The sequence below is a fragment of the Poecilia reticulata genome, linkage group LG17 (assembly GCF_000633615.1).
Source record: "Poecilia reticulata strain Guanapo linkage group LG17, Guppy_female_1.0+MT, whole genome shotgun sequence".
Taxonomy (NCBI): domain Eukaryota; kingdom Metazoa; phylum Chordata; class Actinopteri; order Cyprinodontiformes; family Poeciliidae; genus Poecilia; species Poecilia reticulata.
This window is the reverse complement of record NC_024347.1, coordinates 8,074,506-8,100,717: the sequence shown is the minus strand read 5'-3', so window position 1 is coordinate 8,100,717 and position 26,212 is coordinate 8,074,506. Positions and strand designations below refer to the sequence as shown.

At 38.7% G+C, this 26,212-nt stretch overlaps 2 protein-coding genes across 11 annotated transcripts in view; both read right to left on the bottom strand.

Annotated features, from left to right (window-relative positions):
- The window catches only part of depdc5 (DEP domain containing 5, GATOR1 subcomplex subunit), a 74,815-nt gene extending 50,918 nt beyond the window's left edge, over positions 1 to 23,897 (bottom strand). For 4 of the 10 annotated variants that reach the window (XM_008433589.2, XM_017310067.1, XM_017310068.1 and 1 more), the window contains exons 1-26: positions 20,894 to 21,163; positions 20,334 to 20,401; positions 20,168 to 20,255; positions 20,003 to 20,049; positions 18,908 to 18,993; positions 18,739 to 18,822; positions 18,333 to 18,382; positions 16,820 to 16,889; positions 14,544 to 14,622; positions 14,394 to 14,455; positions 11,817 to 11,886; positions 11,666 to 11,738; positions 11,484 to 11,587; positions 11,323 to 11,397; positions 9,388 to 9,522; positions 9,226 to 9,287; positions 8,504 to 8,577; positions 7,436 to 7,505; positions 7,302 to 7,338; positions 7,106 to 7,226; positions 5,500 to 5,723; positions 5,227 to 5,427; positions 4,389 to 4,524; positions 4,194 to 4,288; positions 1,773 to 1,829; positions 659 to 842 (exon numbers count right to left, since the gene is read on the bottom strand). In XM_008433589.2, the coding sequence (XP_008431811.1) occupies positions 659 to 842; positions 1,773 to 1,829; positions 4,194 to 4,288; positions 4,389 to 4,524; positions 5,227 to 5,427; positions 5,500 to 5,723; positions 7,106 to 7,226; positions 7,302 to 7,338; positions 7,436 to 7,505; positions 8,504 to 8,577; positions 9,226 to 9,287; positions 9,388 to 9,522; positions 11,323 to 11,397; positions 11,484 to 11,587; positions 11,666 to 11,738; positions 11,817 to 11,886; positions 14,394 to 14,455; positions 14,544 to 14,622; positions 16,820 to 16,889; positions 18,333 to 18,382; positions 18,739 to 18,822; positions 18,908 to 18,993; positions 20,003 to 20,049; positions 20,168 to 20,255; positions 20,334 to 20,391 (2,342 nt within the window). In that variant the 5' untranslated portion in view covers positions 20,392 to 20,401; positions 20,894 to 21,163. Of the gene's footprint in view, positions 1 to 658; positions 843 to 1,772; positions 1,830 to 4,193; positions 4,289 to 4,388; positions 4,525 to 5,226; positions 5,428 to 5,499; positions 5,724 to 7,105; positions 7,227 to 7,301; positions 7,339 to 7,435; positions 7,506 to 8,503; positions 8,578 to 9,225; positions 9,288 to 9,387; positions 9,523 to 11,322; positions 11,398 to 11,483; positions 11,588 to 11,665; positions 11,739 to 11,816; positions 11,887 to 14,393; positions 14,456 to 14,543; positions 14,623 to 16,819; positions 16,890 to 18,332; positions 18,383 to 18,738; positions 18,823 to 18,907; positions 18,994 to 20,002; positions 20,050 to 20,167; positions 20,256 to 20,333; positions 20,402 to 20,893; positions 21,168 to 23,706 lie in introns of those variants that run through there. The other 6 variants (XM_008433598.2, XM_008433597.2, XM_008433592.2 and 3 more) reach the window with 4 other exon arrangements.
- Positions 23,898 to 24,307: 410 nt separating this feature from the next.
- LOC103479262 (ras-related protein Rab-36-like) lies at positions 24,308 to 25,499 on the bottom strand. The gene is made up of 6 exons (XM_008433613.1): positions 25,491 to 25,499; positions 25,313 to 25,404; positions 25,142 to 25,216; positions 24,607 to 24,708; positions 24,471 to 24,535; positions 24,308 to 24,363 (listed from the first exon to the last, which is right to left on the bottom strand). Exons 1-6 carry the CDS (start codon positions 25,497 to 25,499, stop codon positions 24,308 to 24,310), a joined length of 399 nt encoding a protein of 132 aa, XP_008431835.1.
- Positions 25,500 to 26,212: the final 713 nt, after the last annotated feature.

Here is a 26,212-nt window from a genome sequence, read left to right as displayed (position 1 = left end):
ACTGCCCCGAGGGCCCCGATGACCACAGGCACCACTGTGGTCTTCACCTTCAAGGTCTTTTCCAGTTCCTCTCTGAGGTCCTGGTATTTCTCCAGTTTCTCCTTTTTCCTGATGTTATAATCACTTGGTATTGCTACATCCACCACAACGGCTTTCCTCTGTACTTTATCCACCACCACAATGTCCGGTTGGTTCTCCATTACCATTCTGTCTGTCTGGATCTGGAAATCCCAAAGGATCTTAGCTGGGTCATTCTCCACCACCTTTGGGGGTGTTCCCCACTTTGATCTCAGGGCTTCCAGTCCTCCATATATATAATAATATATACTTATTATTATAAGCATATAGTCACAAAAACCTTGTTAAAGAGTGAATAGAGGAGCCATGTTGTGATGCCTTCCTGAAGGCAGTTTCAGAAACCACACACACATATATTAGTTGTTTCTGAAAATCTGCCTTCAGGAAGGCAAGCTGAGTGAGCGAGTCAGAGGGGAGGACTGCTCTGTGAAGGAGAAGCTCAGAAACTTTGAAAGTGCATGAATGAATCAAGGCAACACTTCAGGTGTTTTTGATGAGGGAATAACTTTACAACATGATGAAAAGCTCATAAAAGCGGACTTTACATAATAGTGCCCCTTTAAATTGTCACATTGTTTACCTTTCTAGATCACTGTGTGGCAAGAGGTCATAGCAGCCTTCAGTGTAGTCATTCTGCAGCGTCTGACGGTCAGGGAAGTAGTCGGTGGTGAGGGGGAGGCAGGCTGGGGTAGTCAGGGACTTCCAGTCCACCCCCACCGTGCAGCAGAAGCTGGGCACTGTCGGGGGTGCAGACAGCAGCAGGGCTTCACACACAGACACAAAAATCCCCACCGCAAAGAGCATGACATGTACCCACAGTGGAGAGGCACATGTGTGGGAGGGATTTGGGAGGAAAGGGGAGTGAAAGAGCAGGAGTCAGGAGTGAACAGATGGGGAAGAGATGAAGATGGAAAAGAAGAAAAGATAATGATGCAAACACAAAAGAAGAAGAGAGGGGAAGAAAAACAGAAGTGTTACTTTTCCTGACGCCTTCTCCCCTGCTGGTGATTCCTGCAGGGGGAGTAGCTGTGCAGCAGTGATCAGACATGCAGATTATGCTCCTGAAACAGTCACTCTGTGATCCACATCATCCACAACAAACTGAAAGTGTGTCCTAAGCTCAATCAGGGTGCTGAGTGGATTTAAGCAGAGAAATCTCATGATACATGCTAATAAAAGGTCGTAGGAAAATTCCTAATCAGAAAGTTTGTGCCAAAGTAGCAGACTGTTTAAAGTTTGACAGAATCACCCAATTAATTATCTTCAGAGAGAGAGAGAGATGTGTGCTCTACATGCAGCCATGCAGATAAGAGGGAGAATAAACCAAGTTTGATACAAACAGATCATGGTGAGGTGAAATTAAGGAGCTCTAACTGATTGACTGTAGATAAAACTCAGAAATACCAGGAGAGATTAAAGAAAAAGCTTAGAAAGAAGTGGACATAAAGAGGAGGATCCCACATGACCTGTGTGCGGTGTCTCTACCTGTGACCCCTGTCAACAGACGCCCACTGGAGAACCCTGTCTGCCAAAGCTCAATAAGCCCTCACAGGTTAAACACACCTCTGAAGGTTTATGGTCATCATCAGTTTGGTGATTAATGACAATTTCAGCCTGCTGGTGAAGCTGTACGACAATTTGAGCAAGCCTCAAAAATATCTCATTTTAGTCCAGCAATGATTGGGTGGACTCACTCGGATCAGCACCGCTGGAGAACTCCTGGAAGGAGGAGCTTCGGTTGCTCAGAGGTCCTGCACACAATTTCACAATCAAACAAAAGAGAAAGCAGCACGGGTTGGTTGACTATTTACACTAATGCATTGGTTTTTTTAAAATACATTTTCCTTACAGCAGCCAAACATTTTAAAGTGCTTTTATTTGACCCTGGTCATATAAGAGTCTAATGTATGTGAAAATAAACAAAATCAGGTCTGATGAGGGAAAACAACAAAACATTTCTTTACAAACAAATGTTCTTTTAAACTTCTGCATATAATGTTATTTTTTTAAGAGTTTGTAAATTTAACCAAACCAACAAGAAGTCCAACTCTCCAAATTGCATTTCATTTTCTTTTATGAAATCATAACCCTCCAGTTTTAAGCAGACATAAACCTCCTACCTCAATCTCTTTTAACAAGAGCATTTTTGCTTTCTTTGCCAAATGGTATTATATGTTTTTGGATCTTTAAACCAGATATTTTACTGCAGCTGATATCCCAGTCTAACAACTGTTTTCATTGATTCTGGTTTGACTCCTGTTTCAAAGTGGGGACTTCTAGCACTGGGCAGTAATTCAGGGGCCCTGATTATTTTGGGGACCCCAGTGCCAGGATATCAAAGATTTTCTTTGTGTGTGTGGGTGTGTGTGTGTGTGTGTGTGTGTGTGTGTGTGTGTGTGAGAGTTTTGCAAACAGTGCACTTAGTACAAAACTCATAGGCCTAAATTAGATGAGCTGTATTAATATTTGGGGAATTCTGTGAAGAAACTACATTTAAGTATCTGAAGTTATAATGTCTTTGGGAGCAACATGGAGTTATAAATGTGAGCAGTAAGATCTGCTCACATTTATTGAAATGGCAAATAATAACTATAATTTAAGTCCAGGTGGTTTTATAGAGCCTGTGTGATGCAAAAATAAATATGATTTTAAAATAATATAAGAAACAAAGAGCACAAAGCAGGTTAAGCATAATCACAAAATTATAGAAAAACAAAATTTGTGGAATTGATTGTTTTGATATTGATTTAATATTGACTCCATTGGTCCAGTTCCCCTCAATTGGACAGACGCATGTCTGTGTCTGTTGTTTGTAAGGTTGGCTTCAAACTGTAGGAATGAAAGTTCTTTTTTGTTTTTTTTACCAGTCAACAGATGTTGTCCGGAAGCAAACAGATGCTGTGCTAGGTGACACACCACTGCATGTTAATAAACACATTATGTTTCTACATCAACTTCATTGTCATTTCTGAACTTAATCTAGAATACCTGTATTATAATGAACATCTCTTGAATATCTCTTTCTGTAACTCAAAAGAAAACTGTGAGATTAGAGTAAAGAGTTTCTTCTGACCAGAGCATCTCCTTCCAAGTGGCTCTTCCTATGCGAGTTTTAGGACAAACCACATATCTTACAGCGCCAGAGGCCAGTGCAGCTTTCTGCAGTACCAAATATTACCACCAAACTACTTTGATAACTGGTGGAGTCCATGTTTTGGTTCATCCTCTTTTAATCTTCAGATGGTGGGTTGAAAAGAGAGAGAGTTGTGTCAGATGTTTTCCGTACGATGTCCGGTTTGGCCAGAGTGGCAGTAACACCGGGCCCTCTCTTGGCTCTTTTTGGTTTCAGTGGTGAGCGGTTGCCTTTATCAGCCTCTAACACTGGCATTTTGCTCACTGTTAGCGAGGCGCACAGTTCTGACCAGGTGGAAAGTGCTGCTCCTCCAACTCACAAGCAGTGGTTATGTGACCTTATGTCGTGTTTGAAACTGGAAACTCTCTTCAACACTCAACTGGTAAATTTGAAGACACATGGGGGCTCTTTCTTGGCTCATTTCAAAATGTACAGTAACGCTCCAGATTAATTCATTTTATTAAAATGTGCTCCGTTTCTGTCAGGAATAGGAATGTAGTGTGTGGACCTACTGGGCAGTGACCTGTGTGGCCTAAATGGGATTACTTTGTAGGGATTAATTTTCTGTGTATTACTTTATGTCTGTTTTAGATAAACAATTCTTTGTATTCACAAACTGCATGCATAAAAGGAAAAAAAACTCAACAAAAAGACAGTGATTAAAAAAAACCTAACTTCGCTTAAGTTTCTCTGCTCACCTGTTCACTAATGTTCTCTAACAAACCTCTAAGGGGTTTGACAGTCTGGTGGTCTATTATATAAAATAAATTTTAAAAGACATAACTCTACTGAGAGCTTCCCAGCTCTTAGCTGTCAGAGAGAACAGTTTGGTTCTAACTAACTAGATGACTGTAGTAAGTAGGGGAGAGTCAGTAGTGTGGAATATCTGACTCTTAATCTGCTCCACACTGGCAGAAAGAGGGAGCTGCATCAGGAATCTACGGCACTAGGAGACAGAAGTGCGGCTGTTTGAGAAGGATACCACAGCTGATGTTGCTCCCTGGACTCCCAGTGAACTCTTCCATTCCTCCACAGATGTAAAGGCTGTTCTCGCCTGCTTGCCTGGAGGTTGTTCGCCTTAAAGACAAAGACAAATCGGCATTTCTCCATCTTCCCTGACTACAGGTGGAAACTGACTGCAGAAGAAATGCTTGGTCCCAGGATGAGTCTGTCTTACCGTCCTGTGGCTTCATGATAAGCCAGCTCCAGTAGCTCAGCAGATGTATGTGTTGGTTCTTTCTGCTGGCTGCCCTGTAGCTCTGCCATATTCTGCCTGGTCTGGTGATGGATCTGGATCGCCTCTCCAGAAGGACCTGAAGAATAAAGTAACACACGTTGCCAATTAGGTGAATAGTGGCATATCTAGCATTTTGGTTAAGACCTGATTGAAGAGAAAACACTAGACCTGTCTCTACAACATAGTAGCTTGTTTTCTTTACTAAATCTTTGTCTATATTAATTTAGATAAATTAAATTGAAATCAAACTTGAACAACCTTGTTAATGCCATAGCTCATTATAAATTATGGTAGCGACAGAGGTAAACAGTTACATGAAATATCTTCACAATTCAGCCATGTCACTAACCCTCATCATCAGTCATCAGAGGAGATGTTGCCGTCTTATTCTTATACTGCATTTTGGGGAAATAGTAGTCGGCCATTTTACAGAAAAGCTATGGATTCACCACGTTAGAAAGACACCCAACTTTTTGTGAACTGTGTGGTGCTATGAGAGCTCTGGTCATTGTCAATGAAACAAAATAAAACCATCATCCTCCTACAACTTTCTGTCGTCTTCTTTAGTAACATTACGTGACTTGTTTGATGCAAAAAAGAATTGAGTCTGTTGCAGTTTTGTAAAATACATCTTCAATATGGCTGAAAAATCACCTCATCCTACTGCAAATATGTGAGTTGTTTTTTTTTAATTGCTGTGTTTCCATTTAGCTAATTTATTTTCATAATTTTGATTTGTGCAGTTTCATGATCAAAAGAATTAGTGATGTCTTCTCACCAACAGGGAATGTGTGCATCCAGCGGCGCCGGTTGGAGGTCAGCTTCATGGGCATCCTGGATGGTGTGAAGGGGTTTATGAGAGCTCTCTGAGGAGTGTAGCCTCCAGGACGGATGTGCAGGGTGGACTCAGCACTGCCCACTGTGAACCTGCCGGGGGCGCTGGAGTCCCGCTGAGAGTCCATCATCTTCTCCAATAATTCTAAACAGCAGCATGGAGGTGACCACAATGAACACATCACGATGGAGGCACCAGAGGTAAACAATAAGTTACCTCTGGTGCTGGTGTATCCCAGAGAGCTGCTGACTTCATACTGCGCTGGAGGACCCCGGGGGATCAGCAGCATGTTGGACACAGGACCCAGGCTGTCGTCAGAGGTCAGACTCGTCTGCTCCTCTGTCCCCCCTGAGCGAACAGGAGGAGACGTGCCGATGCCGGTGCTGATGTCCACAGAGCCCCAGCTCTTCCTGCCACTCGTCTCTTTGTCTCGACCAATCCTAGAAGAGAGGAAGCAATATTATGGCCCCCGTTTGTGGAACGGTCTGCGAGAAAACCAGAGGGCTGCAGAAAACGTTGTCTTCAAGAGCAGCTCAAGACACATCTTTTTACCTATATTTTCTGAATTGGATAATTTCTGCTCAGTTAATGCATATTCCATACAGTTGTGTGTTTTTCCATGTGAGGTTGGGGTGGGTAATTCTTTTTTTATTGATCTGTACATCACTTTGAGCTGCTTTTAGTATGAAGGGTGCTTTGTAAATAAAACTGACTGACTGAAGCAGATGTTGTTCAGGATCAAACTTTCTCTCTCAGATTGATTTTTCAAAAGGGTGTGACATCACAATGAAATGAAGTATCCTAAAAATAAATAAATAAATAAATGTTTACCTCCGAGAATAAAATATAGGGTAATGAAATGCACAGAATTTTGTTGCATTTGTATGTACGCAAGGATGTCTTGTATGTATGTATTTTATTTGAAAAAGTCCGCGAAGTAAAAATATATCTGGGTCACAACTTTTACCGGAACTGATAAAAGGAACAAGGGACACTCGGTTGAGAGAAGAAAAAAACAAAAAGGGGTGTGACAGCAGGCTGGGAAGAGGACGCCGAGCGACGGACCGGGGAGCTTAAAAGACGAGCCCGGAGATACCTGAGTTTTTTTGGACTAAAAGCGTTGCCAGATCAACTAACAAAGGAGTCACAATTCTTCTGGAGGCAAGATAAAGCCACACGGAACGATGACCGGTCCCGATGCGCTCGCGTTCCAGGCCTGACAAAGGGAACCGCCCGGGTACACAAACGCCGACCCGGTGAGACCCTTCCATTTTTTTTTAATTTATGCTTTTTTGTGTGCACGAAGACTGATAAATATTTYTGGGCCCCAACGTTGTTTTTTTTGCGCAACAAGAATTTTACCTTTTTTTGATCGCCTGATTATGGACTTGTCGATGGATTATTATTATTGATGAACGATTTATTTTTGTTGGGATTCAGGCTGGGTTATAGATTTAGTTTTGAATGTGGGGTTGTTTAATTATAAAAAATTAAAGAGTGACTGGTATAATGGCATGATTCCAGGAAAACAGATGTGTGGTTATTAAATGTAGCGGGTCRTTCGTAGCCGCATCCGTTAGATGACGTGTCCCCTCTTTCTTTTTATTAGAACCAAATCATTTTTCTAGCGTTGATTAGTTAAAACTGCGGTCATACTTATTTCTAAATTTGTATAAAAACAAGTCAAAGGACTCTCTTGTGCGTGTACATTTCTCGTTTATACGAGGATTTGTTACAAGGGACTGATCAAGTGAAATAACTGATTGTTTATGTTTTTTATATAGTTTTCTACATCAGCAGCGCAATAGTAGAACTGGATTACCTGAAGTTGGTGCTCCTCTGAATTCGTGATGGACCTGGAAGTCGGAACACCTGAGCATCATAGGCATCGTAATCTACCTGTATAGGCAGGCTGTTGTCTGAGTCCTTTGGAGAACAAAGAGCTACAAGAGTCCATCAGGTCAGGGTCGGATTCCTTCTAACAGATCAAATAGGTGAGATGGTGAATGGTAACTTACAGTGGTCTTTGTTGCTCTTCTGGGTCTCAGCATGAGGCTAGAAATAAGATCAGTGTTCACCAAAGTAAGTTCAGATGTTTAGGTAGCAAAAAAACAAGAGTAAATTAATTAGTTGGGCAGACTAAAAGACATACCTTCCGACCAGCCAGTTTGATCCGAGGAGTGAATGAGCTGCAGGAATTCTGGCTTTTGGACGTGTAGAAGCTGTAGAAAAGAAACAACATTAACCCTGGTTTCTTTATTGCACAGTAGAAGTCAGAAACACTCAAAGCTAAGGGCAGAAACAACAACTGGATTCAAATTTTGATTCTTGAACAATTTTACTCACATTACAGAATTTCACAGTAATGATATGAATGGATTTACCCTGAAGCATAAGGCTCATTTTCAAAGTAATTATATTAGAATTAAAGAACGACAGAATATTTCAGTGCTTTAGAATGGATGTCAAGTATTGAGTGAGTAAAACAGAAATTGGCTACTTTTCAGAAGAAAATAATTTGGTAAAAGTAGTTGTAAGACCCATTCATATGCAGAGACCTATTGAATTAATTAGAATATTATTGAAAATCACATTTATTTCAGAAACATTATCACACACCGAAACACATTACACAGTTTAATTATGCAGATGGATGCTTGGAAGTTTTTATTTCTGTTAAGTATGATTATTTTCTGCTTATAGTCATTGAAAACATGACATTTAAAATTTGAATTTTACACGAAACCAAGAAAAACTATTTTAAAAACAGAAATATGAGCTTAATGAAAGTATGTTTAATACCTGCATAAGGGTTATTTTCAAAAGGTTTTTTTTTATTTCACAAACGAAACTCATCAGGACATACCGCATATTCCAATTTATTGAATATTACTGTACAGTGCTGATCAGAACTCTACATACACGATGGCAAACACTGAAGGCCATTACACAATAGAACTGAACTTTGCCAGGGAACCATCCAAATGAAATGACATCCATCATTTCTGAGAAGAATAGTAAGATGTTTGTCAGAAGCTTTTTGATGGCAACAGAAAGTGTGGTTTCTCTGTAACTGGCTAAATATTAGTAAGAGTGTATGTGTTTACACTTGAGTTTCTCTGCATTATTTTTAGCCTATGCGGTTTTAAAGAAATTCCACCCCCAATTCTAAATATTTATTCTTGATTTACCATTTGTAATCTCGATTAACTGCTCCTACCTGTGGTTGATCCAGTGGGGAAGGTTGTAGTCATCTCCTACACGTGAGTCTCCAGGTGTCGTTTTGTTGTGCAGCTTAAGAAATGACAGAGCAGAACTTGTAAATGAGCATTACTACCATTACCAACCTGCGCAAATCTTTATCTATATTAAGGTCGAAAAAGCACAATTTTGCCAGTGCGGTATTTCCGTTAAATAAGAAATTAAATTAAAATCACATGTGAATACGCTTGCTCATGCAAGAAGTCATTAAAAATTATGATACCAGTGAATACAAACAGTTACATGACATATATTCATAATGCAGCCATGGCGCTCGTCATCATCCGTCAAAGCAAACTTTGCCGTCTTACACGCAACAACAAGCCCCCCTTATACGTTGGAGTGGCTACGTATGTGGCATTTTGGGGAAATTGTAGTTGGAGATTTTACAGAAGAGCTATGAAATCAACACGTTAGAATAACACCCAACTTTGTCCTAAAAAACAATAAACCTTCTCCTTCCTCTTCTTAACTTCTTTGGGATTTTGCCAGTAGTAACATCCAACTATTAATCATGTGACCCGTGTGATGTGGGAAAAAAGTGTTTCCATTGCAATCGGGATCAAAAACTGACGTGTTTCCAGTAAGTGAATTTAAGTGAATTTATTTTCGTAATTTAAATTTGCGCAATTTTATGGTTAATGGAACTCAAGTACAGGCTCATACTTCATAATGACTCACCTTAAACAAGGGCACAGCGTGCAGTGGCTGCTCACCCATACACACCAAGTCCACACCGATACCTACAACAGGTCAAAACAATTTCATCGTTCGTCTCATTCATACTTCACATGGTCCCTTCATTTGTGAGGAAACAACAATCGCTTTCAACAAAATACTGACCATTATCAATCATTCGCTGTTTAGTCAGTATCATAAGCAGACGGTCAACTTCAAACACTCCTACTCCCGGAGTGATGACCACGGACATCTGACCAGTGCGGTCAAAGTTACGGTTGATGTAGTGCTTGTCAAACACTGAGGGAGACATGTAGAACGTATATTAGTCTTTGTAAGGTAAAACGAGTAAACATTTTCTAGGGGTGTAACAATACATCAATCCACATCAATTAAATTAGTAATAATTCAATTACATCGAGGCAAAATGAAAATATTTCCACAACAACATCCTCATCTTTAAAATTATGCATTTGAAATGTGTTTCCATTTTGAAGAACAGGTTAAGTGATTCTGTTCGGCTAACATGTTTTGTTTGAAACACTAAAAAAAGATGAAAGCTTAAAGTCTTCTTAAATGTACTGGTATATAAAAAGGGACTGAAAAGTCTGTTAATTTATTAAAGCTTAATATCCATCACATTTGTTTCTCTATAAGTGAAAGTTCATTAAGGGTAATATTAAGCTAACGGATCAAAAAAATGCACTAGAGCATGAAAAACGAGATTATTTTGAATAGATTTTTTTTCTCAAATAAAAAAATGCTATTTTTCATTTTAATGCATGGAGCTCAAATTATGAATTATTTTTGCAAGTTTATATACATGTAATTAATGTGTTAGAAGAGGATAAGATACATCTTATCGACTTGTGAATTAACTCAAAACTGTATCATGTCAGACTTTCTATGATGTTTGGATGACATGTCGTCATCCAAACAAATCGATAAATGTGGTGACTTAAAGCCCTCATATTTTCACAAGCATCAAAAAGACATCAAACTCATTGATCCTTTTCATCTTAGCAGTGAATAATTTCAGCATTAAACTTTGTTTACTCTCAACTAGGAGCAGCCTGGTTATCAGTGGTTTAATATTCTTTTGTTGCCTTGCCAATAAAAGTTCTGAATGGACCTGATTTGTCTTACAAGCAGTGGTGCAAAAAGTATGCAGCGCATGAAACGCATAGGGGCGCAGCACCAGAGGGGGCGGCGTGCCGATGAGGTTTTCCCATAAACTTCAGCGCGCCTAACGCTCCTTCACCTCGACCACATAACGAGGTAAATGTAGCGAGTTTTACCCTTCACATATTGTAACGTACCTTCCTTCGGGTGGGAGGGTGGGGGGGGATTTATGTTTTTGCATCCACCTGAATAATGTGTAGTTGCGCCCCTGCTTACAAGTCAGAGTAATTTAGCACCACCCTCCTCCACCTGTTTCTGTGCATTGCTCATTATCTGGTTGAATAAAGGCTTAAACACCACTTCAATCATGGCTTACAAAAAATTACTAATTCTTCTAACTACAATTACTGACAGTCCCCCAAAACCTGCAGTGAAACCATGAAAACTAAAAGAGCACCAGCTGTTACCAACATCAGATTAGTTCACAGACTGTCTTACTTTTATTACATTTCTGTCAAAAATTAAGTAAGATTATGTTTCACGTTTTTATTTTTAAAGTACAGGGCATTTTTACTCCTGTTAATCATACAGTGATAGCTGAATGCTGTTACCATTGTAGAACTAAATATCAGACCAACACAAAGAATGCATTCCAATACATCTAGTATATACTGTATTCAAACTACCTGGGGGGCTATACTGTAGGTTTAACCATTAAATGGTTAAGCCTCATACTTTAAGACCATTTGCTCCAACTATTTTACAAATAACCCAAGTAAAAGTCTGTATGAGAGTCCAACAGCTCTTTAGAAAGATTTTCGAAAACTGATTGGGGAAAAAAATGACCTATTATTTGACGTAAATTTGATGAAACCTTTAAATTTTTCCATGTTTCTACCTTCTTCTACAACACAAAGAAATGTCTTTACCCACAGAACCATAATGTTACAAGAAGAGATTCAGTCTTACACCACTCACCATTAAAAGAAAGATTAATGGCCTCCAGGTAGTTTCCCTGAACTGCAGTGGAATTATAACCCACAGGAAAACCAGCTGGCATCAAAGGAAATGAACAAAAACTTTAGGTTATAAATGGATCCCGATTCAAAGGTCAGAAATTATTTGGATTCCTCCACTACCTGCTTCTTTAAGTCGAACCAGAAAAGGGTACTGAATGAAGAGTTTCTTGATGGTGACCAGTAGTGACGTCCACTCATCCCGTCTCTCATTCTGAGCCACGACCCTGATCACAAAAGTGCATGTTGACTGATTCCATCAAACATTGCCATGGTGTGGGCTTTCCTTCTGTTGGGATGCTTACCTGTAGAAGTCTTCATAATAGCGTCCCTCATGATTCTGTCTAACAGATCCTCTTAGATTCTCAGGAAACTCCTCTGAGGGGTTTAACAACATAAGAAAAATCTTATTTTAATATTGGTCAGAGAACAAGATTAATCATCATATCCACTCACCCAAAGTTTTGGCGTTGTAAAATGTGCGTGAAAACAGCACAACGGTCACTTCGTGACTACAGTTCTTCTCCTGTTAACATGAAATGTTATAAATGTTAATCTTTTTTAAGTTGCTTCGGCTGATTTTCCTGTGGAAATTATTATTTTTTTATATATATATATAACTTTTGGTGATTTTTTTTTTAACATCCAACCTGAACTATTACAGGAATACATATAATGGAGTATAAGGGCAGGCGAAGAAAAATAAATTGAATATGAGAATACAGTGATAATGTTATGAGAAGAAAATTGTACTAATACAAGAATAAAGTCAAGGTCAAATTTATTTACATAGCACATTTTAGGCTGTAAAATGTGCGTTACAAGGGGAAAAAAAACAAACAAAATGCTAAAAGGAATCAAAAGGTAAAAGATTTAGCTGTCTAACATTAGACAGGGTTAGAATTTAAAAGACTAGATTAACAAAGACACTGGAAAGGAAAGGGACACAACACAAAAAACATTTGCGTCCATGTGTATAAAAAGCCTGGTCATAAGAGTGAGTCTTCAAAAGAGTTAAAAAGCTCCAGTTTGTGCCGATTTATAACTTGCTAAAAAAACATTAAGATGGTGAGATAGTTTTATTTATATAGCACATTTTCAGTAACAAGGCAATCCAAAGTGCTTTACATGAATTAAAAGAAAATACAACACAACAAAACAAAGGAAAGAGCAAAAGAAGAAAAATAAAAACAAAGTATAACCCCATGTTTAAGAATAAGTAATCTGTGATTTATAAACTAGTAGGGGTTTCTCTGGATTCTTGTTTTGATAATGTTGATCTAAGGTAATAAGTACTTTCTCTAGATGGAGGAGTTTCTCTGGATTCTAAGTTTGTTCTAATACCTACTCTGGGTTAAGTGAAATCCTCTGGATATTTTTGTTCTAGCTAATCGGTTTGATTCCTGTTCTTGGTTGAATGAGTATATAAACTAGATGCTCCTATTATAAGTATAAGTACTTCATAATTTATAAGCTACAAGAAGTTTCTCTGGATAGCAATAAGATAAATATTGGCCTAAAGCAGGGGTGTCCAAAGCCTCGAGGGCCGGAATTCTGCACGTTTTAGTTCTCTCCCTGGTGGTAGTAACAACCTCTTCAGCTCGTCAATGTTCCTCTTAGGTCTTCTAACCAGCCGTCATAGGATCCAGGTGCGTTAAACCAGGGAGAGAACTAAAACATGCAGGATGCCGACCCTCGAGGACCCACTTTGGGCACCCCTGGTCTAAAGTAATACACCATATGATTCCACAGGTGACTTCAGGAGTATATTGGGCTTTTATTTGGCTTAGCCCTGACTCATAACAATTGAGCATGAATGACAAAGCATTACCATGACAATATTGTAATGAATACAAAGGTCTCTACATTACACACACCTCATGTCGGATATATGGACTTGATGATGTATGAATGTGATAACAGCTTTTCTGATCATGTTAATCAGTCTCGATTTGTTCCATCTTGAATCAGCCCAGCAGCTCTGTTTTTGTCTCAGAGCTGCTGAGACAAAAAGCAGCTCTGTAAACAAAGGGCACTTGTTTGCATAAACTTCAGGAGATTTGAGATAGCCAGCAAGCCAAGGCCGACTCAAGGGAGCCAGATTCAAATAAAACAAACTTTCTTTAGATCAGGCAGACTTAAAATTTTCATCCTACCTAGAGTCTCAACAAGTCTCTGTTAATTCCAGTCATCCAAATTAGCATGGTCGTTCCCACTGGGCCAGAACTAGCAACTTCTCCAAGATCAATTCCATCCTGCTAGTGAGTTTTAGCGTCCAAAGTTTGCCTACGAAAGGATCGTATCCAACTTCAGTCTCTGCCTCACAGCATGTCAGTCTGAGTATTTGCTAGTCGGCCCAATCCATCACAAATTTGTTGATACGTCAGGTATCCGCCAACTCCAAACAGCAGAAATCCTGTTATCATGAATCCAAATAAATCCAAGATGTATCCCTCCGGGTGTGTCCCCGCAGTACAAGTGGGCTGTCCTCTCCCCAGTTTTCTCATTTAGAAAATTTGATCAATTGTATTGAGACTAGTTAACCAGACAATTTGTAGATTTGGAGGAGGTACAAAGAAAGACTACAAAAAAGGAGCACAAAAACAGAGCAAGCAGGGTGAGAATGGGTAGTGAGGGGAGCAGAGGAAAAAAGCGTCTGCCTTCACCGAGAGCTAGAAGTAAATGCTGCAAGGTACAGCTTAACCTTGGCCAGCTGTCTTAGATGAAAATTGCTAGATTGCCCACTTTGGTTCCTGATCTCTGAACCGAATCTGATCATCTTAATGGATGGCTGCATTGAGAACTAACCTGTGTATATGGGGAACCCGCTCCTGCTATCTCCCATCATTTTGGTTTCTTCTATTTAATTTCAAATCCTGGTCCAGATTATTATTTTTAGCCATGTTGCGATACATAAAACCTTATGATTAAAATGGGCTTCAAACAGAAGTGTTGAACAACACTCTAAGAATAAATTTAGCAACAGGTCAAGAAGACTGGAGGTTAGTAAAACAACAACTAAAGGACACAAACCTTCCATTTAGTGAACAGGTCAGACAGGAAACCACTGACCGCCTTCTCAAAGTACAGATCCCCTAAAAGTAAAACATTCTAGTAAAACGTTTGCCTATAAAGATGCAGAAGAAGGAGTTGCAAGTCAGTTACCCCTCATGTATGACTTACCATATATGTCAAAATCCCACATCTCACAGCTCATCTGGATGAAGATGTAAACCATAGCAGACGTTGATCTAAAAACCACCTGAGAAACCAGAACATCATGTCGGCATAATTAATAACTCAACATGAAAGACGTGCTATGAAGATGAAATGTCAAGAAGAATGCATTGAGGATTGACTTGGATGTTTTGCTCCTTATTTCCAAATATGCCTTCATTATTTTTCTAAAAGGAAAGTGTGCTGAAATGATGTTTCAGTGTCTCTACAGTGGAAAATCGGGTCAAATATATGGAGGTACTGCATGACCAAAAAAATAAGACAAGAAGCACACAAAAAAAAAAAATAGAAATCACACATTATGATATGTCCTTTCACTGTCTCTAGCTTGGATTATATCACACACAGAGATTGTTTTGATGAGCTTCTGAAATATCACCAGATTTATTTTAATCCAGTGTTGCATTAATTTTTCACCAACATCTTGTATCGATGATGGAAGAGTCTGACCACTGCTTAAAGTCTTCTCCAGACAGAATATATCAAAGATTCTCAGTGAAGTTCAGGTGTGAACTCTGTGGAGGACAATCCATGTCTCCTACTCTCTCAATCACACTGTCATGATTTGAGCCAAATGAATTCTGGCAATAGCTGCATTTCCAATAGCAATATATTTGCACAAACTGAAATTACTAAAATAAATTTCCTTAACAGAAACATGTTCATTTCAAAGGGTAACATTTTTTATAAAAACGTGTTGCGCTATAATGAGGTGACCATGTCTACAATAACTCCTTGAAGAATTTGAATGAATGACTTACAACATATAATTTCCCTTTGGGATTAATAACGTATTTTTGAATTAATTTAATTTAATCAAAATAGATGTATTTCGCAGAACTGAAATGTAAACACTTTTTTGCATCACAATAGTCATATGGTTAACAGTCAGGTGTTACTACTGGTGAAAATCAGGAATTAATCAAGTTTATTTGTACCGTGCATTTCAGCATCAAGGCAATTCAAAGTGCTTTACATCATAAAAACACTAAAATACACCACACAGTCTTCCGTGTAAACATTACCAGCAAACATTATATTTTTACTGTGAACATTTTATTTTGCCAAGTGCCATCATTACATATCAAAATGTTGGTAAGTGTTTCATTTATTATGGTTCAAAAGCAACTCTAAACAGGTGGGTTTTTAATCTTGATTTAAAGGAACTCAGCGATTTGGCTGTTCTGCGGTTTTCTGGAAGTCTGTTCCAGATGTGCAATACATAGAAGCTGTTCTACATACCATGCTGCTTTTCCATGTTTGGTTCTGGTTCTGTGGATGCAGAGCAGACCAGAACCAGAAGACCTAAGAGGTCTGGAAGGTTAGTACAACAGATCTTTAATGTTTTGTATTGCTAAGCTGTTCAGTGATTTATAAACTAACAACAGTATTTTAAAGTCTATTCTCTCAGTGGAAGGGTTTTAGAACTGGATGGTGTGCTCCATCTTCCTGGTTTTAGTGAGAACATCAGCAGCTGCGTTCTCGATCAGCATTGTACGTTTTAATGATGTAAAGCCCCCCGGAGAGGCGCGGGTACTGTCCCCCACTCGTAGAAAACGTGGGTAAGAGTCCCAGTTAAACGACGTTTAACTAAAGTCCTACGGGGTTTAGAGTCCCAGTTAAACGACGTTTAACTAAAGTCCTACGGGGTTTAGAGTCCCAGTTAAACGACGTTTAACTAAAGTCCTACGGGGTTTAGAGTTCCAGTTGACGGCGTTTCAACTAAAAACCTAGAGGTTGGAGTCCCTGTCAAACGGTGTTTTTGACTAAAGTCCCAGAGGGTTAGAGTCCCAGTTAAATTATGTTTAACTGAAGTCCTAAAAGGGGTGTGGGTTTTAATGTTTTTATCTTTTTTCAAAATCTCTTTCTCTTTCTCACTGTTTATTCAATGTCACATGCTGTTTTTATTTTAATTATGTAAAGCACTTTGAAATGCCTTGCTGCTGAAATGTGCTATACAAATAAAATTTGATTGATTGTATTGCCAGCTGAAAGATAATTGCCCATGCACTAATTATCCAATAGGAGGTTTGTATCTATTTGCTTAGTTAAATCCAGGTGGTAACTTTTGTTTTTTGGCCAGGCAGTGTGTATCAACAGTGTTTGTATGAAATTGTACAACTATGGATCAGTAAAATTAGCTATAAAAATGTCACCATATGAACAAATCAAAGCCTGACTCTCCAGGAAAGCTCCTTTCTCATTTGTTTTTCATAACTCACTCTGGTATTCTCGCTAATGTAGCCACAGGTCACTTTTTCTCCTTTCACCCATAATTCACTGGCCTGGGCTCTGAAAATAAAAATCCCCAAAAACACCAAAAAGTTAACAACAGTAAACATCAACACCAACTAAACAGTGTGTCGAATGAAGAGTAGCACCCGAAATGTCATAATTTATCAGTTTTGATGTCAGCTTAAGGCACACTTTGGTTGCAGGTCACGTTTTGTCCATGTGGACTGGCTGAGCAGTGGAGGAAATTCAAGCTGTTATTAGCTGTGCAGTAACGCAGGATTTCAGGTTTACTTTGAAGCTTCAAAAGTCTAATTGAGAAAATTGATCTAGTTGGATCACTGCATAAACTTAAAAATCAAGGAAAACCTTTCAGTCCGGACAGTGTGGGAATAATTACACTGTTCTTCAGGTTTAAATACTACAATATAAAAGCGTCAAACAGCCTCTAGAGTGAATGTTTTGTGGGTAACTGCGCATATGAGGCGATGGTTCTCTAGACCGAGCAGATGTCTGGGACCTGTGGGATGGAGTCGGGACTTTATCAAATACATTAAAAAGAGGCTGTTCAACAGTTTGCTGAACATTTTGATAAAATAAGACTTTGCACAACTTTTGTAGTGTATTTGACCGTTCAATAATGTTCCTGGTTTGGTGTCTTTTTTATCTTTCCAGTAAGGGTTTCACGTGTAAAATGCAGAGATTCGAGTCTGATTTTTAAAGTCACGATTTGACTCAAAAACTATTTTTAATTCAGAAACCATTTTTTCTATGCAAACACTCTAGAGATTCTGTTTACATTATGTGACTGAAATTAGCTGTCTGGTTTTTTTAAAATAAATACTAAAGAATTAGTATGTGGGCAAGACAGTCTTCTATGTGGTCGAGTGAATGCGTAATGCAATATGCAGTGCACCCACAAATACGAGTAAGACATACAAAGACATACAAAATAAATTAAAAATTTATTTTAAATTTATTTCTTTAGAATCAATCTTTTCTACACCTCTAGTAATAACAAATGATTGTTTCTAGTCACCAGATTTATCAGCAAAACTGTCTGTTCTTCAGGTTTGCCAAGTAAACTTGAAACCAGATGTTAACATATATTGTATTAAAAACTATACAACTTTTTGTCACACACTGACATTAATTTTAATGTCTCTTTAGACATTTTTTAGGGACGGAACTTTAACACATTAGTTTTGATTAATAAATGACAGATTTTCTGAGGTCCAAGTAGATCTTCACACAGCATCACAAAGCACAAGAGGAACAGTAAGGACATTTTAATGGTGAAAGGAAAATTGAAGTAGAACAATAATATTGTAATGTCATTTGTCCTTATATTGCACAATTTTATTTTGAACAGAACTAAAACATATATACTTAAAACTGCTAAATTGCTGAAAAAAAATTACATTTAAGGCTTTTAATCCCAAATTTCCAAAAATTGTTCAAAGTCAATTCAACATGAAGTGCTGTGAAGCCAATGTAACGTACCTGATTCCTGCAAACTCCACTTTCTGAGTCACATAAGCACATGTGCTCACCTAAAACACAAATGACATAAATTACACACATCATTAAACAAAAGGCCCAAAAAAAACCTACACTAAGATAGAAAAATGTGTTCAATCTCTCAGGGCTACAAGAATAACAAGACAGAATTCTGTTCTTTCAGTCCTGGTTGGGAAGTTCATGCAGCTTTTTTTGTTATCTGAGTAGAGCTTGGGTAATGCATATTACACTTTAACTCTGCAGTAAAAAGGAACCATGAAAACCTCACAAATGTATGACATATACAGAAAGAATGTTGTTCTTGTTATTGCTACTTCAAGGGAGAAGGTAATGGAACTGATGTCCTTGTTATTGTGGAGTATGCATTGGCAGCATTCACATGGCCCACCAGACTCTTCTTTAGCCTCCACATGTCTCCTCTGCCAATGTACTGGTCTTTGAACGTCAGTTCCACCAGATCGAGTGTTACGTCCTTTTGGTGGAAAACACAAAACCGTTAGAAATCCTGCACTACCAGCAAGTGAACAAAGTTAAAGTTAGTCAAAATAAAAGCATACCTTAGGGTCAACTATATTAACAATAACATCCTGATAGGCACGAAGTTTGAAAGCCTGTGCTACGGTCTGGTCCACACTGATGGTCTCTGCAAAAGAAGATGATGTCCAGCATGATGATGCAAAGCATGAAGTCATTGCAAAGGTTCTGCAATGTGGTATCAAGAGATTTATAGACAGATTTGATGGTTTATGCTCCAAGATGTAAAAAAATATATAACTTGTAATGTGACAAAACAACAAAAAAGAACTAACTTTTCTCTGCACAAGATTCACTTCAAGCCAGGAAAATAAAGTGGCCAAAGACAAAAGATTTTTTTCCCCACTATCCACTAAGATGAAAGTGGGTAGTGAGAGCTACATTTGAACTCTCAAATGTAGCTCTCAAATTTGAGTTACGTCTTTGCTCTCAAAATGTTGTCAAAGGAGTTATGTCCTTGCTCTCAAGAACATAGCCAATTTATATATAAGGATGCGCCAATCACTAAAAAACCTGACCTGCAGATTCTGATTTCGTTTTTTTTTTTTTTTTTTTCGTCTGAAAAAAATCTGAAATCAGAAGTCACTAAGTATAGCAACAGAGTTTCTAAATTAGAAACAGTGGAGTGACTATAGTTAAGCGCGCACGTGTAGACATGACCTGATGGGTGGGTCTGTCTCTCACTGCAGAGCAAAGAGACAGTAGAAAGTAGATAAAACTGGTGGATGAGATTGGCTTCACATGCAAGTACCAGCTGATCACCGATCTCCCAAAATAAAATAAATTTATTTATTTTAATTAATTTAAAATAAATTAATTACTGGTGCAATAGGGGTGCACCAATTTATTGGTGCGCCCCTATTATCATGAATGTCCTGTACCTGTACAGCTCTTTTATCAAGTCCAGAGGATCCCAGAGCACTTTACACTACACTCATTCAGCCATTCATGCACATATTCACACACTGATGGTGGCTAGTTACAGTATACTAGCCAGCTGTGGCTTGTCCTGGGCAGACTGACAGAGGTGAATTATGACTTATTCTAGTTCTGTACTCCTGCTGCAACAACCAAGCCTCAGTCAATGCAACTAACCCCCAGGATAAAACTTTATTTACCTTTCTGAAGATCCTCTTTTAAGCTTTTCACCTGAAGCAGAAGAGGACTGCAAACCAAAAGACACAGTCATATCACACTCATTGAGTGTCAACAACAAATAAAAAAAGTTCAGAAAAACAATATAAGCCATCCAGATCATCATTTCTTGTTTTAAGTTATCTCACCTGTAGTCATCCGTAGGGTGAGCAATCTCAATTATGTCTCCCAGGTTGACTTGAGGGAAGATTTTTGGGTTGACAACCAGCTCATCATCTGCTCAGTGAACAAGCTCATTTTCAATACAATCCCACAAAAACATTTACATCAATAGGTGCTGAGTGAGGCTCTTACCACTTCCACCAAAACCTTTCTTGTGCACTACGAGTTTATAAGACTTATTTGTCTTCATGTTGGAAAAGCTAAAGAAAGAAAGGTTTGCCAATACAGGTTATTTTTCATTTAAGCTTAAACTAAAATATTGCCCGACTAAAGTATACATTACCCTTGAACATTTCAGATTTTTTTCACATTATGAACGCAAATTATTTACCCAGCCTCTCAAAGGTTTATAGAGCTGAAGTGTTACTGGGCCACATGAACCTGCTGTGATCTAAACTACCCCTGGCTGGATGTTCAGCTAGAAGTTAACTCTTGCAGCCTACAGCAGATTTTCGTCTGACTGCACTGCATTTAGCTCCACGCAACTTCCCTATATAATAGCTTCCCCACAGCACGATGCTATTACTGTCATTTTTCACTGTGATGCAGTGTTAGTTTCTACAGATATACCATGTAGCCCCAAAAGTTTACGTTCCTTGATGCCTTGAACTAAGTCGATGCTGCAAGTACAATTTGAAAATATAAAAGCTAATACATTTATAAAAACTAATAAACACTACATGTAATCGTACCTGAAAACACTGGGAGCCCCAACTCCCAGAGGCAGCTTTGGAAAGTTGACGTTTGCCGTCTAGCATGGGACTCCGAGAAAGCTGACGTGTAGCGTGTCAAATGACCACTATATTAGTACAAACCCTTCAGAACAATTCGTGATGTCTCCATATATTCTCACATATTTTATTTTAAATATAATGAAAGCAATGAAAAACCGTTTAGGCTGCATGTATGTTTAGTCCTTTACTAGCTTAAAAAATCCCACAACACTTCCTCCAAACCTTTATCGTGATTGGCTCGCTACATAAGAAACATTGAAAGCTGTAGCGTGATTGGTTCTCTACTGTTTGAAGATTGTTCGTTTGAAAGAGTGCTCACTTCGGCTATGTTATCAGTCGATCCTACTCAAAGTCTAAAACTCGGTATGTGGAGCATTTTACAGCGTCAGCTTTAAATTAACAATAAAAATTATTTCTAACGCAAGTGGTTCTTAACAGCTGCCCAGGTTCAGCCGCTTAGAACCACTACCCTGTCATTTTGGATGCATTTCTTCTCCAAAACACCTGAAATAAACAAATAGTTTGTTACCAGAGCTGAATAGCTGAATTCTGATGAGTGAATTCAACAAATTCATTAGGCGTGTTGGGAAAATGATAGATTTAAAAACTGCAGGACTGTAGTATGTCCATTAATTAAACTTCCTCACTTTCTGGCTTATTTACTCCTCTAGATCACAAATATGCTGCACGCAGTAAACTCCTATTTGTAAAATGTTTTACCATAATTCTTCCAAGTATGTCTAAAACATTACATAAGTGTCAAAAGCAGGTTTTTGCACACAAGTGGAAAATCTGACCAAATCTGCGGACAAATGTGTTGTTATAATCGACTATTTGGAATTTTGGTCAATGCATTTGTGAACAAAGCACATTAAAAAGGACCAATTAAGGTTTAGTGTCATTTTGGTCTATTGCACATTTTAGATGTGTCATTGCTCCACATATCCTGATTCAATTGACTGAATTACCTAGTCACCAACATTGAAAAGGTACCAGGCCCTCCTGACCCATTCACTCAAATGAGCTGTGTGTAATAGGGAAATGTTTAACCCGAGGTGGACCTAGCCTGTTTCCCAGCAACACAGCAGGGCAAGAGTCAATGATTTAAAGTGCTGAACAGGCTGAAAAAGACTTGATCACGAGGTCAGTATGCAAAAATTAATGTCATTAAACAAAAACAATAATTGCAAACCCTGAGCATTACTCTAATAGTCTTCAGTCAGGGGCTTGTTCAGGAGGAAAAACACTGGTCTCTATATATGGAACCCTTGTTTATAAGAAACAGCTGCATTGCTTAGAATTTGTACCCATGTTTTAATTTATATCCATTCATCCATCTACTTCCAGCAAAGTGGATGGTGGGCCATCTGAGTTTTTCTCTGAGTCTAGTGTTTTTGTCCTCTGAATGTTTCTCACTGTGCCGAAGTGGCAAATACTTTAGTTAGCTGGAAAACGGTATATCTCAGCACTTCCTTATAATATCCTAAAATTATTTATAGACATATTGTGCGTTTTTGAGCGGTACAGGAGACCAAGTGGTCTGAAAAAGGACCACTGGGTGGCGGAATGGTTCACTGGCCGGAAAAATAGCCAGGAAACCCCAGAAGCAGACGGAGCGTCCCGGTGGTCTGTCCTCTGAAGTCAGTAGGAGCTAAACCTGCAGGCTTTGCTCTCCGGTTATAATCCTAACCCTTGGACTCTGCTTATTTCATGTATGAATGTATAGCAGCCATTCAACCGGGCTGTAATGTTGGTGAAGATCATTTTATTAAAGGACGACACTGTGGAGTTCTCAGTACCAGTGTGGTTGTGAGTTACTAACCGTCCAGAGTCTACCGCCTCCTCTCCTCCCGTAAACACAACCCAAACCGTTACAAGCACATTTCAGCAACAAGGCATTTCAAAGTGCTTTGCAACAAAAACAGAAACAGTCATGTAACATTGAATAAACAGTAAAAAAAATATAAAAATAAAAAAATTAAGAAAAACATTAAACATTAAAACCTGCACCCCTTTTCAACCACTGGGGGACGACACACGCACGCACCCCTTCACACTTTCAAGAAGGGGGTACAGCACCCGCACCCCTTTACACTTCTAAGTGTAAAGGGGTAAGTCCTTCAAAGTCCTCAAAACAAAAATAAGATTCAATTTTTGCTTAACGACAGAGCTACCTTGTTTATCTCGTTAACTCGTACTGCACAAACATTTTCACATCTTGTCTCGTCCCAATCACAGACTTCAACGTCTTTAACTGAGATTTTAAGAGATGGCTTTAAAAAAATCCAGAATATATGGTAGTATATTTTTAGTTTGATTCATATTCCCATTAGCTCTCCCCAGCTCCCCTGTTCCTGTTAAAGAAAAGCTTCTCCATATCATGATGCTGTAACTACCAAAGCTCACAGCAGGTGATTGTGTCATGGGAGGGTGGCATGCAGTTAGTTTTCCACCACTTACAAAATTTTTAATGCTGCCAACAAAGTTCAGTTCACTTTCATCTGACCACAACACCTTCTCCTACATCACAGGTGTCAAACTCCAGTCCTCAAGGGTCACCCACTGTCCTGCAGTTTTTAGATGTACAGGTACAAAACACTGGAATGAAATGCCTTAATTACCTCCTCCTTGTGTAGATAGATCAGTTCTCCAGAGCCTTGCTAATGACCTAGTTATTCTTTTCAGGTGTGGTGCAGCAGAGGCACATCTAAAAGTTGCAGGGCACCAGCCCTTGAGAACTGGAGTTTGATACCCCTGTCCTACATGCTTACCTTTATCCCCAACATCGATTATGGTAAACTGCAGTTCAGACTTTTTTTTGCAATTTCTGTTTTATGCAACTTTTCAATTAAGCCAGATTTGTGGAGTGCTTGACTAAGTTTTCCAGTCAATAGATTCTCCCATCTCAGCTGTATATCTCTGCAGTGTTTCTAAAGCTACCTTAGGCCTTTATTTCTATTTAATCCTCTCCATGCCATGTCTGTCAGCTTAGGTCAGCAAATGAGAAATTTGAAGGCATGTCTCCCCCAGCCCTCCCCTTTTTTTCTTATTTTGAGTTTTATTGGCGAATGGCAACCATCTTAAGGTGCATTTACTGCCACCTACCAGACTGGAGTGTGGTCATCAATGATCTCAGAGAGAATTTCATCCCCCTTTTCTTTTTACTTACAGAAATAATGTAAAGGTTTAGATTGATCCAGAACCAAAGTGGCAGCACCACAGATGATAGCTGCAGCCTTAGTCATCTGTCTTCTTGGATGGGTTGTACTGAAATTAATTTTGTTGTGCTTTCATACAATAAAAGTATTGATCATCAAGTTCTAAAACACATTTTCCACAACACTGAAAAAATAAGATAAAATAAAATAAAACTTACCATGCATGATTCAAGGATTGAATATCTGCCATGTCAAACACTGTGATAATCACTGGCCAAAATCAGTAGGATCTAATTAGCTTATATGACTCAACATCTGAAGCATCTCATTCAACAATAGATGTACAGTAAAAGATAGGCATGACAAAAGTGACTCACCTTGAGCGCCTCTATAGTATGCAAATGCAATGCATTTGAATTTTTCTTGCCCTGCTGTATCCCAGCTAGAAGAAAATATCAAAGATCAACACAGAGAGGAAAACACACAGAATGGATGATTTTTTATAGCACATACATGTGAAGGGAGAAAGGTACTCCCAATATCTGAAACCTCTCAATCTCAAAATCCACTCCTATCGTGGCTTTGTAGTCTCTTTCAAAGACACCTTTACAAAATCTGGGAAAACAAAAAAAAGGTAAACACTTCCTTTATCCACTATCATTACAAATTATGGGTTTGCTTAATAGTAAATAGGTATCAAATACAAAAGATTAAGATTAAATAACACAGAGAAACACAGTGGTGGCTTTCAACAAAAAAGAAAATGCTGAATGAAATTATAATGTAGTCTGGGTGTCAGTTCTCTGTAGACATTATCAGCTCCACTAACTGTTTCTTAATCTCTCATTCATTCACATGTCTGGGTGGATTGTAAACATCATCCAAAACAACTGAGGAAAACTCCCTCAGGGAATAAAAAGGTTTACATATTGAAGGCTGAATTCTAAGGTTGTGTACATATATATATATATATATATATACACACACACACACACACATGTGTGTACATACATCTATGTACACACATTTTAGTTATTCATTAAATTACCTTTTAATGAGGCTGGTCTGTCCGACATCGAGATCTCCGACAATTACCACTTTAGACATTTTCTGACGATCCCATCTTTCAAAAAGACATCGATTTTTAAATTGATGTTATGGTGACAAAGCGATTTTTATCGTAATTGGGAAGAAAAAAAAACAACAATTGGAGACTCACAGCTGCAGGGTGGCAGCTTGGCCTTTAAAGGCTGCTTCAGTCTGAATGTCCCAGCCTGTCTTCAGCTGGAAGGAGGCCTCTGGAGTGTAGCACTGAAAACAACCGAATCAGAATCAGGTTTTATTTGCCAAGTACTTTCACAAATGCAAGGAATTTATCCTTGGTTATAGTAGCTCACAGTGAACATAGTGACATTATACACAGTAGACACAATCTAACACACTCAAGCACACATATACACATGAAATCTTACATACCTTTAAACCTTTACAAAATGTAAAGCATAAGTTTAAAATACATAAAATATATTAAATGCTAATGAAAAAAGTGAGCTAAAATATATACAATTTTAGCCAAAAGCTCCAAAGGAAAGGTCCAACATCAAGTATGTCCCTACATTATTTGTAATTGGAAAAAAAAAGAAAAAAAAAAAGGTAATCCTTAGTGATGGGTTCAGCAACACCGACGCGCCGGCGCATGCACATTTGGACCGGCCCCCTGAACAATACCAGAGAGCATTCAGATTTTTTTCATATGTTGTATTTTCCGGTTTATATGTGGATTTTTCTTCGACCACCAGGGGGCTCTTTAGCAGGAAATGTGTCCTGTAAACTGTGGGTGTTTTGTTTCGCATGGCGCATTGCTGCCATCTGTTGGACTTTTAGGGAACTGCTTGACTTTTATGTTATTTAATCAGTATGGTTGTTTGCCTGCGACAGACTGGTGACCTGTCCAGGGTGACCCCGCCTCTCGCCCGGAACGTTAGCTGGAGATGGGCACCAGCAACCCTCCCGACCCCACTGACGGACAAGGGTGAAAGAAAATGGATGGATGGATGGATGGATGGATGGATGGATGGATGGATGGATGGATGGATGGATGGATGGATGGATGGATGGA

Bases quoted from the DNA above. Each gene is read 5' to 3' on its own strand.
- LOC103479262 (XM_008433613.1), bottom strand. The intron at 25,217-25,312 runs GTGAGTCTCCAA...TCTTTTTGAAAG, and splicing joins CAAGCTGCCACCCTGCAGCT to ATGGGATCGTCAGAAAATGT. The intron at 24,536-24,606 runs GTATGTGCTATA...ATTTTCTTCTAG, and splicing joins GTACCTTTCTCCCTTCACAT to CTGGGATACAGCAGGGCAAG.